The sequence below is a fragment of the Salmo trutta genome, chromosome 1 (genome assembly GCF_901001165.1).
Source record: "Salmo trutta chromosome 1, fSalTru1.1, whole genome shotgun sequence".
In the NCBI taxonomy this organism is placed as follows: Eukaryota; Metazoa; Chordata; class Actinopteri; order Salmoniformes; family Salmonidae; genus Salmo; species Salmo trutta.
In genome coordinates, this window is record NC_042957.1 from 49,166,420 (window position 1) to 49,183,515 (window position 17,096).

At 42.6% G+C, this 17,096-nt stretch overlaps 1 protein-coding gene across 1 annotated transcript; it reads right to left on the bottom strand.

Annotated features, from left to right (window-relative positions):
* Positions 1–5,333: 5,333 nt before the first annotated feature.
* Positions 5,334–15,765, bottom strand: LOC115198258 (ADP-ribosylation factor 2). The gene is made up of 5 exons (XM_029760087.1): positions 15,589–15,765; positions 11,180–11,337; positions 10,453–10,563; positions 10,195–10,319; positions 5,334–8,293 (listed from the first exon to the last, which is right to left on the bottom strand). The coding sequence occupies exons 2-5, from the start codon at positions 11,325–11,327 to the stop codon at positions 8,132–8,134; spliced, it is 546 nt and encodes a 181-aa protein (XP_029615947.1). The 5' UTR covers positions 11,328–11,337; positions 15,589–15,765; the 3' UTR covers positions 5,334–8,131.
* Between the last annotated feature and the right edge of the window lie 1,331 nt (positions 15,766–17,096).

Consider the following 17,096-nt stretch of genomic DNA (forward strand, 5'->3'; position numbering starts at 1 on the left):
CTCTGCACAGAGTATACCCAATTCTGTGTTAGAGAGAATACGGTCAGAGGTCAGGTTAGAGAATATGAGAAATAAAGTGGGAGGGGAGAGGGAGAAATAATTAGATAATTATAGGCGATGTTTGTGGAAAAAAGAAAGAGAAATGTACTGGAAGATGTATTGTTGTTGCTATCTCTAAGATCATAATAACAGACCTACAGAACACACACACACTCAGCCCCCCTCTTCCATCTGCTCTTAGTCCATATTGACAGGACAGGAAATAAGGAATGGCAGATAGAGAGGCTTGTCACGCATGCTTCTCTCTCTCTTTCTCTCCTTCACTCCCTCTCTCCTTCTCACCCCTCTCTTCAGATGGACCTGCAGTGACTCCCTATGGGATACATTAGGACAGGATGGATCAAATGAAAAACTGTGCTGCTGCTGTCACAGAGATACACTGGGCTGACGGGCTGATCGGTGCTCCGGCAGGGGGGCTGTAGGAGACCCTGAACGGGGTGGGGGGCAGTAAGGGATTAATGTGGCAGTAAATTGGGAGTGTGATGCCTCAGATCAAGCTGAGATGTGGGCGCTCCGCAGAGACCTCCTTATAAAGGTCAGGATCAGCCGGCCGCTGTTTGGCCATGTGTGAGAGGGAAAGAATGTGTTTTTATGTACCGGAATTAAGCTGTCGGCGTGTGTTTGTTGGTGTGTGTCTGCGTGTGAATTTGGTGAACGCTAAGATATATTTTTTAAGTCTGCATGTTTATCATACATAATTTTTTTTGCATATATAAGGTCAACCTCCACTGTTAAAAAAAGAATAATCAAAAAACATTCCACTAGCAGATCACTCCTAAAATCACACTCCATAAGCAAGGGATTCCAGGCATCAGATGTGACCAGCAAGATCTCACCCACATCAACCAATCGTTGAATCAGCCGGCCAGACTCTGTCAGCCTCCTTAGCGATGACAGAGCGTCCTCGTTAAGCAACCCTCAACAATAGCATGAAAACGAAGATGTAAAACTGCCCACTATCACCACACACACACATCCTGTGGCAAAGAGTACATGTCTCCCGATCTCCTTTCTTTTTCCATGTCTGCCCAACCACTCTCTATAAATAAGTAAGGTGCTGTTTCCAAGGTAACGTCACCATGGAGAATTGTCCATCTGAAATCATGCTGTAGAGAGAACCATGGAGCAGTGGTCTAGCTAGCACAGTATGGGCTCCGTTTTATATTAACAGACCCTCATGACCAGCACCATGATTCTCTGCCCTCATTAACCACCATGATCCTCAGCCCTCATTAACCCACCATGATCATCTGCCCTCATTAACCACCATGATCTTCAGCCCTCATTAACCCACCATGATCATCTGCCTTCATTAACCACCATGATCTTCAGCCCTCATTAACCCACCATGATCCTCAGCCCTCATTAACCCACCATGATCCTCAGCCCTCATTAACCCACCATGATCCTCAGCCCTCATTAACCCACCATGATCCTCAGCCCTCATTAACCCACCATGATCCTCAGCCCTCATTAACCCACCATGATCCTCAGCCCTCATTAACCCACCATGATCCTCTGCCCTCATTAACCCACCATGATCTTCAGCCCTCATTAACCCACCATGATCCTCAGCCCTCATCAACCCACCATGATCCTCAGCCCTCATTAACCCACCATGATCCTCAGCCCTCATCAACCCACCATGATCCTCTGCCCTCATCAACCCACCATGATCCTCTGCCCTCATCAACCCACCATGATCCTCAGCCCTCATCAACCCACCATGATCCTCTGCCCTCATCAACCCACCATGATCCTCTGCCCTCATCAACCCACCATGATCCTCTGCCCTCATCAACCCACCATGATCCTCAGCCCTCATCAACCTACATTATGCACTATTTCATAATTATAGCCCCAACATTCTTCTTAGCATTTCTGCTAGCTTGGCAGTTCCACTGTGACCCTCATTTAAATTGTGTGTGTGTGTGTGTGTGTGTGTGTGTGTGTGTGTGTGTGTGTGTGTGTGTGTGTGTGTGTGTGTGTGTGTGTGTGTGTGTGTGTGTGTGTGTGTGTGTGTGTGGGTGTGGGTGTGTGTGCGGATCAGAAACCAAATCGAAAGCCAGCAGTGAGCTAAATGGAACTTTGGTTCCCTCTAGTGGTGAGAGCAGACACTGACATGTTTAGGGTGGATTCTACATAGCAGCAAGGCAGAGATGGGTAATTACCCACCATCACACACTAGTAAAGCCAAATTCAGTGTTTGCTTGTTAGGTTACAGTGCAACATTACAGTTGAGGTGTTTTCCTAAGCTGTGGTATTAAGGTTAGAGGGATGTAGTGTGCATGTGAAAAGAGACAGTCTGCCTGGCACCCTGCAGGAGGTGATGAGCCTGTCTCGCTGAGTCCCCTCTCAGTAGTGCCAGTGGGGTTTTTCAAACACAGAGCTGTCACTGAGTGGGAAGTAACACCTACCTCTGGTCTCCCTTCAGGTGGGAGGGAGACATTCACACACGCATGCAGACACACAGTCACAGACAGACGGACGGACCGGACGGACGGACAGACACACCGGTTTTACCATACACACCACTGTCGACTCTAATTACAATGTCTTTCCCCCTAAAACCTGACTAAACCAATCCAATTTCAATCTGAATGGTGGCAAAAAGAGGATTCTCAATCATGGGAGATTTTTCATGGCAGAGAAATATGGAGAACGTGGTAGAGATATACATTGGGCTTCTGAGTGGCGCAGCGGTCTAAGGCACTGCATCTCAGTGCTAAAGGCGTCACTACAGAATCCGGTTCGATTCCAGGCTGTATCACAACCGGCCGTGATTGGGAGTCCCATAGGGAAGCGCACAATTGGCCCGGTTAGGGTTTGGCTGCCCAGGTTAGGGTTTGGCTGGGGTAGGCCATCATTGTAAATAAGAATTTGTTCTTAACTGACTTGCCTAGTTAAATAAATAAATCTGATTAAAGTGGACATCTGGGGATAGGGGGTCTTTCTCCCTCTCGCTGTCAGAACAGCTCTCCCATGTGGGCCTTGTCAGGAAAGGTCAACAGTTAAACTATTGAGGAGTATGGGAAGGGCCATACTGAACCATCTCAAGATCTCCTTTGGAGAGACTTCTCAGGTGTCGTCATTAGAATCATGACAGCCACATCTGTTGAGCCAGGTGCCTGCTAATGTGAATATAATGCCCTTCCTTTCCCAGAACCCTACCTAGCTATACACAGAGCATTAATACCCCAACAAACATCAGAGACAACTTCAATAATCATGATTAGTCCATCAACACTAATTATCTAATTTAGTTCCTGATGGTACACTAAAAGCAATCATGGAAATTTGGTCTGGAGGACAAAGAGAGGATTATGGGGGATTCCGTCAGTTGGCATGGGGATAAGACTCTAGTCCATCACACTGACCTCAATATGTCACATGACCTGTACATCAGACAGCCAAGATGTTGGGCGGAACAAGGGGAGATCACTCTCTATTGTCATTTGATATTGTTGCTATTCTTCAAGGGGGTTCCAATAACGTACGCTTCATATGAGGAACATTCCCTAAGACTCCTTTTCAATGTTATATCCTCCCTTTTTATGAGATGAAGGAAAGAAAATTGAGCTTACTTATCAGAATGAAAAACATTGGGCATGTAAAAATCTATAATTGAATACAGATACCTCGACCTGATTCCTTGAATCCTTTGTAGAATTTGGGGAACCCAAACAAAGAGGATAATGAACAGTCTGCATGAGCTTCACCTAAACCGTATGGACCCCGTCAGAAGATATAACTGCAAATGGGATATGGTCCCCTGTCAAGTATATCTAAGGGCTTGTTCTAAGCTCCACACAGGGACATTCTTCGGGATATTGACTTGTAATGAAAGACTAGCTTAATACTCAATCCCAGCCTGGTCTGAGGAAATTGAGAAATGATATTGCGATAGATCACCTGGGTATTCCAAATGATGACAGAAGTAGGTAAAAGTGCTCTGAGCGTTCTTTGAAAGCATCATTTTTTGATTTTGGGGCAACCGATACAAAGTTTGCATGCCACATATTATTGATTCATCAGAGGAATTCCAGAGGTCATTACACTTATTCCTGAATAACCACATTTTGTGGTGGGCAACATAGCCAAAACATCATAGCACAATATTTTTCAGATTTTTGACGGTATGTCGGTATTTAACAGTATTTAATGTTTTTGAACAATAAAAGTTCTAAATATGTTTTATGACCCTAGGGTGGCAACAAATGAATTATAAGTGGTTATAATGGGCTTTCTCCATTCTGATTAGGCTATTTATACTCAACCAAACTAGGACCAAAATGACAGTGATGTAGTCTAATGTGTAGAACTTTTCATTTGTTTAGCACTGTATCAACATATCGTTACAGTATTGTAAAAATCCATATGGGTATACCAGTACTCCCGATATATCGCCCAGCTCTAACCACATTATTGACCATAATTCTGGGCGGGTCAATGGACCTGAGACAATGAGATGGTGAAACAATCACCTTTTTTTTGTTTTTTTTACTGAAAAAGTACACAAAAGCTAGCATAGAATTGATGTGTGTGGTTTACCTTGCCATGGAGGGGACACACACAACATGGCCTAAAAAACACCCCAGTTCTCTCTAGCAGACACTACAGGAAAGGACAGACTGAGCCTCTGTAGGCCAAGCCTCCCTGAACTCCTGCTATGAAAGTGTTTTCTGTCAGTGGGAAAAACCATGCTGCACCACTTATTCTCTGAAAGAAGAGAGAAACATAATGCTATTATTTTGCAGGTAGTGCCACGCTGTGACTAAGAGGAGTTATTGCAGTCTAGGAAAATCTGCCTCAGGGGCTCTTGACATTCCTTTGTGATTTTTGTAACTCGAAAACACTAATGTTAGCCTGAAAACCTTAAAGGTTTACCTTAAAGGTGAAGCCTTGTTCAAAATGATCTCTGTTCCAAGGTAATGAATAGGTTCTTACTGTGGTGGAATTGTGAAACTGATGTTTCAGTATCGTAGCCTATTTTAGCCCAGTGTTTCAGTATCTAAGCCTATTTTAGCCCAGTGTTTCAGTATCTAAGCCTATTTTAGCCCAGTGTTTCAGTATCTAAGCCTATTTTAGCCCAGTGTTTCAGTATCTAAGCCTATTTTAGCCCAGTGTTTCAGTATCTAAGCCTATTTTAGCCCAGTGTTTCAGTATCTAAGCCTATTTTAGCCCAGTGTTTCAGTATCTAAGCCTATTTTAGCCTAGTGTTTCTTTCAGTAACTAAGCATCTATTTTATTTCATGAAATAAATATACAAGAAATTTGTAATAGAGATCTCTTTATTATAGTGCATTTCTCAGATGTTACAAGATGGGTTTTAAAAAGCTAAAAACAAAGGGAAATCCTTAAGTAAAAGAAAATACATATGCACACACACCTTGTGTCATTTGTACAGAAAATGATCTCAAAATGAAAGCTTCACATCTGAACAAAGGTAGCTAAATGAAATTGTCAAGTAAAAAGAAATGTTCATACAGAAGTTCACATACACTTTAATTACTTGCCATATACCGGAAGTGACGCTCATCATTCAATTCAATGGATTTTCTTTTAGCACTAAACTCTACAATATCATTACAGGAAAAAGGCCCAAAATTTGATTTAGAGTTATTCATTTGTGGAAACCATTTTCTGGAACAATTCATAAAAGAAAAAGAGAGATCTAATTGTCCAGTTGTACACAGATGCAAGGGTAAAGGTCAGTCCTTCCCTCAAGAGGTCAGTGTGGGGCTGGGACCTTAGGGTCATCTTCAATCAGCAGGGGGTGTGTACAGTACAGTGTACTAAGGGTTTCTCAACTAAATTCACAGTAGCCTTTGGAATACATGGGATGTAAAGAAAACCATTGTCAGTTATCGTATGCATTTTGAAGCTGTGTGTTGATGTGGAGAACAGCCGCGGCTTAATTTGCACATGGTAACTGTCTGCTGGTGTAGTTGCTATGGCGATGCTGATGGGAGAGAGTTGTCAATGAGAGCACTGCTGATGTGAGCAGAAAGCTCAAGCTTTCCCCCTGCTGCTTGTTGTAAAGAGGTTGATGAGGCAACCTTCCATGGTCTAGTTACAGAACTATTGTATTATAGTGCAAGCTGGTCATGTTTCACATGTAGCGAAGGGGAAGATGTGACTCTACCTGTGCAGCAGAACCGGGATAACTAACCCCGACGACACATAAAGATCAAACAACCTAGAAAGCCCCGCATAGGGTGTGTGTTCACAATTCAGAGTTTGGATTGTAGGCTGAAGTAAAGCGTAACGCATCGAATGCCATGAGAGCTTGATAAGAACACAGCACTATGAGGATTTGGAGAACAGTGCCGTGTTAGTGCAGCTGAAAGTCAGTGGCGGCTGATGGAAGGAGCTAAAGGAAGGGCTTAATGTAATGTCTGGAATGGAATCAATGGAACGGTATCAAACATATCGAAACCACATTTGACTCAGTCCCAATTATGCCATTCCAGTCATTACAATGAGCCCATCCTACTACAGCTCCTCCCACCAGCCTCCTCTGCTGGAAGTGCCCTGCAGGAAAGCCCAACTCTGCAGCAAACATCCTAAAAGCTAACCCAAACACAACCAGCCCTTCATAAGTCAAACCCAAAGGATCCTAAAGCATTTTGATTGAAAGACTGCACACCTGGCTCCTCAGCTCATGCTAGACCAAGGGAACCAGGTCAATCTGTACAAAAAAGAACAATGTAAATAAAATATAATAAAAAGGAAAAAAGTACACAACAGAAAATGTAATGAGGAGAAAGCCAGAGTGGGAGCAACTCTCAAAAGGCCTCGCTGTTCCAGTGGACAGGAATGGTGCTGAAAACACCCAACTAATCCCATGTACACTCACCCAATACACTAGCAGAGCTATGGCTAGCTACACTCAACCTCTGCCTAGCATAGCTAGTCTAGTGTAGTACTACACAAACACACACACACAATTTATTGCGTTTTCCATACCCGGCGGTAAGGATCTTTCACTCAATCAAAACATTATCAATGATCTCACAAGGCCCTGTGAAAGGATCACTTAGTGGCATTAGCCACCAATAAAGATGCAGTGTGATAAAGAGGCCATCACTTCAGATCCTAGAGGGCAGCAGGGTCAGCAGCTGGTCACCATGGTTACCTTTTGGAACAACAACTTAGTTACATGGAGCCAGCAGACAAGTATTGCTCCACTCTAATAAACCAAAAACAATAGTAACAACTCATTTCAGTCAGTAATGCCTACTAAACAGCTGACCCTAAAGTCCTGCAGGTCTTATCAAGCACCATCATCATTCAGGCTAAGGTGGATACGCTCAACAACAAAAACGAGTGGACGAGGGGCGTGGCGACGTCACTAATTTGTTGTGCTTCAATTGATGTTTGAGGGTTAGGACAGCGACTGAATGCTAGCTAATAATTTATTAGCTAGTGTTCCCAAGACAGCCAGAACAATGCGGTTGGGCATACTACAACAAAACAGCATGATTTTCCAAAGAATGCAAAGAAGGATCTAGGATGGAAAAGCTATTTTTATTTGTCTTTTTTCCAACCTGATACAGGTTACATTGAGATTTATTTCATGGTGTGGGGTCTCAAACCAACAGTTTTTCAAGAGTGTGTGACAGATCGCAACACTAGTGGATGAAAAATCAAAGTAGTTTTTTTAATCTATAAACTTTATTCATTTTTCAGATTACACAAGACTTAGCATCCCGGGTCTTTCTTTGCCTTGTGAAAACCAGGGTGTCTTAAGAGCCACTGAGGGTGGGGCAGGAGGGGAGGGCGCTAGAGTTAGCCATGCTGTCATTTCCACGGGTGAGAGTGACTGTTGAAGGCACAGCAGGGCTGCTCCCACTCCCGGCTCACACACATGCACCCACACATACATACACATTAAGATCCACACAAACACTTGCACTCTCACACACATGCGTATGTGGGGTATCACTGGTCAAAGCCCCAATGGTTGGGATGGAGTGAGAGAGACGGGAGGAGAGAGGGGCTGGGACCAGCGCTGTCGCCCATAACACACTGCGCAGACGAAGACGCAGACAGACGGCGGAATGGTGGATCATTTTGCGTTCTTTAGCTGGTTGGAGAGCCAGTCGAGGCCCTCGTAGAGCCCATCCCCGCTGGTAGCGCAGGTTGCCTGGATGTACCAGTTACGCTGGCGCAGGGAGTGCAGGCCCAGCTTGTCTGTGATCTCCGCTGCGTTCATAGCGTTGGGGAGGTCCTGAAGAGTGGAGAGAAAAGGGTTAACCCAGGAAAACATGCGTCTGCAACAGACCTTCACAAGCCATCTTAGTATTAGAGATCGACCGATTAAAATCGGCAAGGCCAATTAATTAGGGACGATTTCAAGATTTCATAAATCGGTACTCGGCCTTTTTGGACGCCGATTACATTGCAATCCATGAGGAAACTGCGTGGCAGGCTGACCACCTGTTACTTGAGTGCAGCGTCAAAAGGACCTTGTGGCTGCAAGGAGCCACGGTAAGTTGCTAGCTAGCATGAACTTTTCTTATAAAAACAATCAATCTTCACATAATCACTAGTTTAACTAGTTTGTCCTGCGTTGCATATAATCAATGCGGTGCCTGTTAATTTATCATCGAATCACAGCCTACTTCAACTTTGCCAAACGGGTGATGATTTAACAAAAGCGCATTCGCGGAAAAAAGCACTATCGTTGCACAAATGTACCTAACATCAATGCCTTTCTTAAAATCAATACACAGAAGTATATTTTTTTAAACCTGCATATTTAGTTGAAAGAAATTCATGTTAGCAGAAATATTAACTAGGAAAATTGTCTCACTTCTCTTGCATTCAGTGCAATCAGAGTCAGGGTATACGCAACAGTTTGGGCCACCTGGCTCGTTGCCAACTAATTTGCCAGAATTTTACATAAATATGACATAACATTGAAGGTTGTGCAATGTAACAGCAATATTTAGACTTAAGGTTGCCACCCGTTCGATAAAATGCAGAACGGTTCCATATTTCACTGAAAGAATAAACATTTTGTTTTCGAAATGATAGTTTCTGGATTTGACAATATTAATGACCAAAGGCTCATATTTGTGTTTATTATATTACAATTAAGACTATGATTTGATAGAGTAGTCTGACTGAGCGGTGGTAGGCAGCAGGCTCGTAAGCATTAATTCAAACAGTACTTTACTGCGTTTGCCAGCAGCTCTTAGCAATGCATGTTGCACAGCGCTGTTTATGACATCAAGCCTATCAACTCCCGAGATTAGGCTGGCAATACTAAAGTGCTTATAAGAACATCCAATAGTCAAAGGTATATGAAATACAAATGGTAGAGAGAGAAATAGTCGATGCGTCATAATTCCTATAATAACTACAATCTAAAACTTCTTAAGTGGGAATATTGAAGAACTGGGAATATTGAACCACCAGCTTTCATATGTTCTCATGTTCTGAGCAAGGAACTTAAACGTTAGCTTTTTACATGGCACATATTGCACATTTCCAACACTGTTTTTGCATTATTTAAACCAAATTGAACAGGTTTCATTATTTATTTGAGACTAAATAATAATATGTAATAATATTTTATTTATGTATTAAGTTAAAATAAAAGTGTTCATTCAGTATTGTTGTAATTGTCATTATTACAAATATATACATAAAAATTGTCCGATTAATCTGTATCGGCATTGAAAAATCATAATTGGTCGACCGCTACTTAGTATAGAGGAAGTCCATTGTATGACCTTGAGTTTAACTACTAGTATCTGCAAACCATATGAATAATAATACTGTACTACCAATTACAGATGCAGTTTACTGGTGAAGCCTTGGGCTGCGTTAACACAGGCAGCCCAATTGTGATCTTTTGCCAAATTAGTGGCAAAATATCTGATCTGATTGGTCAAAAGACCAAATTAGTGGGAAAAAAGCACCTGTTAGTCTCGCTCTGCTCAATGTAAAATTGCGCTCCGATTCCATTTTAAAGAATTCTACGCACAGCTCACGCTGAGAAAACTTGATTTAAGTGGCTCACTCTTTATGCGCCAAGCTAAATTTACATGTCCAGTGTAGCAGGTAAAAAAAAACTACTGTTTTCCTGACGCACTAGTGTCTCTCCCCAGTTAGTCAGTTCACCTGTTTGTTAGCGAACACAAGCAGCACAGCGTCCCTTAGCTCGTCCTCAGCCAGCATCCTTGTCAGCTCCTCCCGCGCCTCATTCACTCTCTCCCTATCGTTACTGTCCACCACAAAGATCAGACCTGAGAGAAGCAGGGGGAGAGAAAGGATGGAGGGTGAGGAAAACAAAAACATTTACCCGGGACAGTCTCGACTCAAAAAGCCAGAAAGAGTGAAGATGGTGCTGAGGGGGTTCTGGTGACAGTGTCCACTCACCTTGGGTGTTCTGGAAGTAGTGCCGCCACAGAGGCCTGATCTTGTCCTGACCGCCCACATCCCACACAGTGAAGCTGATGTTCTTGTATTCTACCGTCTCAACGTTAAAACCTGAGAGAGATCAGTTACGTCAGAAACCTAAGACACTAACATTCCAAGAGGCTGTGAGATGACATATCAGCAATCGCAAACAGGCAAGCTAAGTCACTCCCTTAACACAAATGCCTACATGAAATGTCTTTGCCCGAATGTAGCTGCAAATTAAAATGTATATTTGAATAAAATATGCAAAGTGAATGAACATCTACTGGAATATGTAATGTCATCAGCCTTGTGTTACATTCATATAATGCAACATTTATTTTGGGGCGGGGGCTGTAAAGCGCAATTCATTCCTATATTTAAAAGTCAGTTAATCCCTATGACAACAGCCACATAGCAGGACGTTGCCTGCCTGTGGGAGCTCTGCAGCTGATGTAGGCAGGTACTCTGGGCATGTGGCCAGTGATCAGAGTTCAGATGAGATGGGGACAGAGGGAGTACATGGCTGTAGGTATGACATTCATTTCCACTCCCCTACAACTAAACAAACAGGAGCCTAGACCTCATGAAAATCACATGGAGCAAGGTGTTGGAGGAGTATTGGGGAGCATTTCAGGAGGGGTTTGTACCTAAGTGAGGAGTGTGTGATGATAAGCGGTAAAAGGGATAAGGCTAAGCTACTCACCGATGGTAGGGATGGTGGTGACGATCTCTCCCAGTTTGAGCTTGTACAGGATGGTGGTCTTGCCGGCAGCATCCAGCCCCACCATCAGAATCCGCATCTCTTTTTTACCAAAGAGATTCTTAAACAGGCCTGCAAACATGTTCCCCATCTTGGCTAATCTGGAGGAAGGGAGACAGAAACCAAAATGGTTAAGCTAGTAGTCGTACAACATTCATTGTGCCTAACACCGGGCTAAACCGGCCGTGTGTATGTGTGTCCACGTGTTCGGTAACACAAAAGCTCGCTGACGTATGTGAGCAGTGTGGATGAAATGATTCATTAACGTTAAAATATTCTGCACCGCTCCCGCATACGTGGATGGTGTGGGATCGGTGTAAAACAAGACATTTTTTATGACTCCATTTATAAATGTATAATCGGGTTCCCATCCTTGGTAATTTCATTAAGACTTTTGACCTGTGAGGGTAATAATGTCAGGCTAAGCTTCCTTATCTCTGATAAAGGGCAACCACAGAGAGTAAATTCATGAGGGGGAGAAAAAGTGCTGAGAAAAGCATTTAGTCGCTGTGTTTATTTTGAGTCTTAACAATGGGCCCTCACAGCGGCGCCTCTGGGTCTCACGCCACACATGAGCAGGACTTGGCTGAAGGGGCTGCAGGTCAGTGTTGTTTTGAGTGGCAGGCAACTGTTTACTCATAGCCAGGAGCAGAGAAGTGGATCACATGACTGGCAGAGCACTGACCAGAGACACGATCCAGGGGTAGAGGCTGGTTATAACATAGCGCCACCTGAACACCTATTGCCCAACACCCACCAGGCAAGAACACAAACAGGCTCTGTAACAGCAGCCACAATGATTAAAATGTAATAGCCTAGTCAGTCCCAAATAGAAGCCTACATACATGTCTAACAAGACCATATAACTAATTCACGTTTTTTTAAAACATAACTTTACCACTGTTGAAATGCGTTTCTAAATGTACACCAATTTGGTGCCTTTTGAGAAGTGTAACTTTCACAACTTCAACTTCATGAAAAAATACAAATAAAAATCCTCTGAAGAGTTACATTTTGTTTTTATAAAGACAGTGCAAAATAAAGTAACAGGGTTGATGAGTTCTTCTTAAATCAACCATCAAATTTGGGGTGTCAGGTAGCCTAGTGGTTAGAGTGTTGGACTAGTAACCGAAAGGTTGCAAGATCGAATCCCTGAGCTGACAAGGTAAAAATCTGTCGTTCTGCTCCTGAACAAGGCAGTTACCCAACTGTTCCTAGACTGTCATTGAAAATTTGAATTTGTTCTTAACTGACTTGCCTAGTTAAATAAAGGTGTAAAAAAAAAAACACTTATGACAGGGAAACTGTCACAGAAACGTGTGTGCAACCAGGAGGGGCTTGCATTCGCTTCACACAAAAAATACATTGTTACAACATTTCTAGTGTATGGGTAACAGGGTTGACATGTTATGCTCAGTTTTGCACCACATAATTTCCAAAAAGAGTAGAATCAGCTCATCTGCTTTTACTCTAAGATATTACTATTAAATGTTCAATGTTTTAAAAGACAGTGCCACCATATTAAAATTACAGTTAATTTCACATAACAGGGTTGAGGGACATACTTAAATGAATCACATAAATAATCATCTTCAGAAATAACTGTCTAGCAACAAAATAAATAGGGCTTTACAATGATGCTGAACCTTGGAGAAGTTTTGGGATTAAGTGGGTTAAAATCGTCATAGAAGTGAGAGTTGACAGAGGGACTTCAAAATGCTGCATTTTGGCACTTCAGAAGATTTATTGAATTCTCCATATTGTCTATTATATTAAAGGGCACATCATTTAATATAACAGGCTTTTAAAACAATATTGGTGCACAATATCTAATTAAATTATCGAAGGGTCGCAAAAGGCACTCTCATGGAATGACCCACAAATGTATCAATTGTTGACTTTCATTTTTAAATCAGGGATATTCATTGCAATAACAATCCTTCCTATTATTCAGTATGTTGCCAACCACATCGCAGAATCATGTGATTTAAGACACGGCCTATGATGAAACAGGCTCACGACATCAGAAAAATAGTGTATCCTAAACACCATGACAAAAACAGATTTATATTTGAGACAAGTTAGTGGTCTTAATAAAAACTGGACAAGAGTAGGGGACGATGGGAGCGCATTATAAAAGACCCATACAGGTGTTGTAGGTGAAACATAGAGCATGCAGGCTGAGCTCAAGGAAAATCACACAATGAGGCCAGTGATGTGGCGAATATAGGTCAGCACTCAGAGGAACCAGAGTACTAGAGACTGGATATGGGAGAGGTAACAACACACCTGTAAGCAGAGACACACTGCTGAATTAACCAGGAGAGAGACAGGGAAACAATGATCCTGTCACACCAAATAGGCTATTGAACACTCAGGTCTTTCTCCAAAGGACACGAATGACTACTAAAATAATGGAACATTTTGCTACACAACTCTGATCTTGTGCAAAAACCCTCCCACTAACACATGCCTACGAATGACTTCATAAGATAACACCAACACAGTATTATTACACTCCTTCAAGACAATTGTGTGGCAAATGGTATGGAAATTAACATAATTCATAAAGGCGTCCTTCGGTAGAAAATGCTGAAGCCATTTAAATATGACACACGCCCTGGCACTTCTGAAATAAACTATACAACTGTAGGCAAACAAAAGCTAGGAGGGGTGTGATTTGAGGTCTAACATCATGAACACAGGGAGTTGTCAGTTTCACAAAGTGCCTTCCTGGATTCAGAATGTGACAACAAATCTAGCTCTAGCCAACAGACATTCCATAGAGGGAAGTTTCAGAACTAGAAAAGCTCATAGATTGCAGATTTCTAACAATGACATCACAACAATGCCAGCTCATTTGAGTCAGGATTGTCCACCCTGTTCCTCAACTAAATCAAAGAGGAAGTGCTCAGAATGCATCATCTTCAGAGGGAACAGGAATGATAGGGGAGGGGTATGGGAGACCAGCAGCAAGTCATCAGAGAGTAGTTAAGTGAACGTATCACAGTATGCGGGGCGGCAGGGTAACCTGGTGGTTAGAGCGTTGGACTAGTAACCGAAAGGTTGCAAGATCGAATCCCCGAGCTGACATGGTAGAAATCTGTCGTTGTGCCCCTGAACAAAGCAGTGTTCCTAGGTCGTCATTGAAAATAAGAATTTGTTCTTAACTGACTTGCCTAGTAAAATATAAATAAATAAAGGCTGCCAATGTGGCAGAAGGGACTTTTTGCTCTTGTCCTGAACAATCTTTGAAAAACATTTTCTGCAACACATTGAGGGAACACTAGGGGCATCAAGGAGGATCATTTTCTTGTTGGACAGGCAAATAGTGGACATTTTTCTTTTAAGTCTAGCGATGTTTTTCCCATATGGGAAAGTTGAAACGTCAGGCATACTGGGGTTATCCTGCTACACTGGTTGTTTGATTAGCCCCTCATCAGGACCTGAACAAAGTAGGAACATCTGCCAGAGATTCCTGGAGAACTCAATGTTTGAAAATGGAAATGTATGGAAGTCAGAGACATGGGTGTCACAGTAATAAATAACACTAAGATGTGTGTAGCGTTGTATGCATCACACACACTATTTTGCTTCAGTTGTCTGTCCATTAAAATGACTTATGTTAGACATAAGGGTTTAGCTACTTTGATTTGTAACACTAGTTAGTGACTAACCATGTGACCCGTTCAGTTTGAAGACACTGACAACCGTTTCCAAAACCAAATCTAACCATACAGTACCCACAGTTACGCTAGCTAAAGCTTCCCGGCACCGTTTAGGTACCCAGCTAGAAGGCCGTAGAGACCACCACGTCCAAGTTACCTTACCGTTTAACCCCCAGGCTGGTTAACTACATTCATTTAGAGACGTGTTTAACGTTGGTTAGCTAGTTAATAAGCGGCGGACGACTCAAATCTCAATCCACGTAAATTAACGTTACGCAGTCAGAAAATAGGCGTAGCTAGCTAGCTAGCTAACGTTAATTTTGCTTACATCGTTAGCTATCACAAGCAAACGAAGCGGCTCGACATGACTCAAAATAGGAGGAAGCTGAATGTCCAATCACAATGACCAGCGAATACTTACTGACACAATTTCAGTAAAGTTAGCGGAATAATGCTCTCACGACTTTTACAGGTCGTGAAAATATGAAGCCGGCGAGCTAGCTAACGTTAACTAGCTATTGACGGCAGATGATCCTCGTTTGGTTTGAGTCTACGCAGGGGGATTCGTTGTCAAAGCTTGCGGTCAAGCCGAAAGCAAATAAGCAATCGTTTGCATTCCAGATCCATGAAAAAAAAAATACAATAAATGACATATTATATTGCTACTTGGTATACATGTTTTACCTTTTAGTGGCGGTTTCTCGATCTTTCTTTTACGCTCCTATTCACCGCTAACAACAAAATGGCGTCTTTCACAAGTGTCAAGAAAGCCGCGTCATGAACGTTGTACATCGTAAGATCTTCACCAATCATGCAAGTCACAAAACCATACCTTGCTGTGCTGCGGACCAATCGATGCAACAACATTTAATGTTGAGGGCGGAGATTTACAAAAGGCCCTCCTCCAGTTTGCCCTACAAACTGAAAGACCAGTCAAGCTTCCCGTAGGATCAAGCATCCCCGCCTCTTCCCCGCCCCATGTTTCCGGCTTCAATGGAGACTGGAGAAATGTGTCACTGGCCCAACCCATCATCATTGGGGAGGATAGCAAACAAAACAAACCGGTTACATTTGTTCAATCCAGAAGAATAAAAAAAAAACGTCCGGGAAATACAGGACCATGGGTGTGTATAGCCTTACATTATATATGGCAAGCAAGTGCTGCCTTATATGCCTTATGGCTAGGCCACTTGCCTATAATGTCATAGAGATTATCATCTCAATCAATAAGCAATAGCCTACAATTTACATTTCTGATCAAAGAATTCCAGCTTGTTTCTGTCATTCATCTTTTAAACAGCCGGAAAGAGTCAGAGCCAACACCATAGAAATAGGAATTAGAATACAAATTAAGTAATTTAATGGGATCTCTATGGCCAACACTAACATGCGAGGTCTACAATGACAGATAGGTCTATAGGGCCAATAGGTAGGTAACCTGGAGTTGGGGGGGCCTTGGAGGTGGGCAGAGGGGAGAAGTGGGTTGCAAGGTTCAAGGTGCATCAGGGTTCAAGCGTTCATCAAGGTTGTTGGGGTCATCGTTTAAAGGCTCACAATGTGTGTTGTTCATATTAAATCCACTAGATGGGGCCGTCTCCATGCTGCAGTCATAATGCCCCAATAAATCAAAGCCAATAGTTTCCGTTTCGTGTTTCCTTTCCATAAATCAACCACTGAAATTCTAGGCATGGGCCTATGTGAGTGCAATATCATCAGGTGGAAGTTTGTCCACGTTTCATGTGTTTGTGCTCATGGTTATCTAATTCAGGTGGTTGTCCGGTTCCCTCAGTTATGCAGGTGCCACACTGAGCAGACAACTCGATATTTGATTACCCATTCATCCACATGGTAATTGTAAACCAGAGTTGTTGTTGATGCTGTTGGACATGAAGTGATTTTTTTTGGACAGGGATTTTATATGAAAATGGCCTATGGACTGAGACATCATGGGTGGTATGCAGATATATCTACAGGTGTCATGAAGCACAGAATATTCTTTAATTATGGGATATAAGCCTTGAGATGCATTGCATTAAAATAAAAGCTTATTGTTGATGTTTGTCTGTATGTGATGTTGTACAGTAATTACTTATTCACCGTGACTAGGCAGTGGGCAGAGGGCATGCCACTTGTTATTAGTTTGTGTGTTGTCAGGGCTGTCTGTCCCACAATGTGTTGCTTCTCCTTGCAGG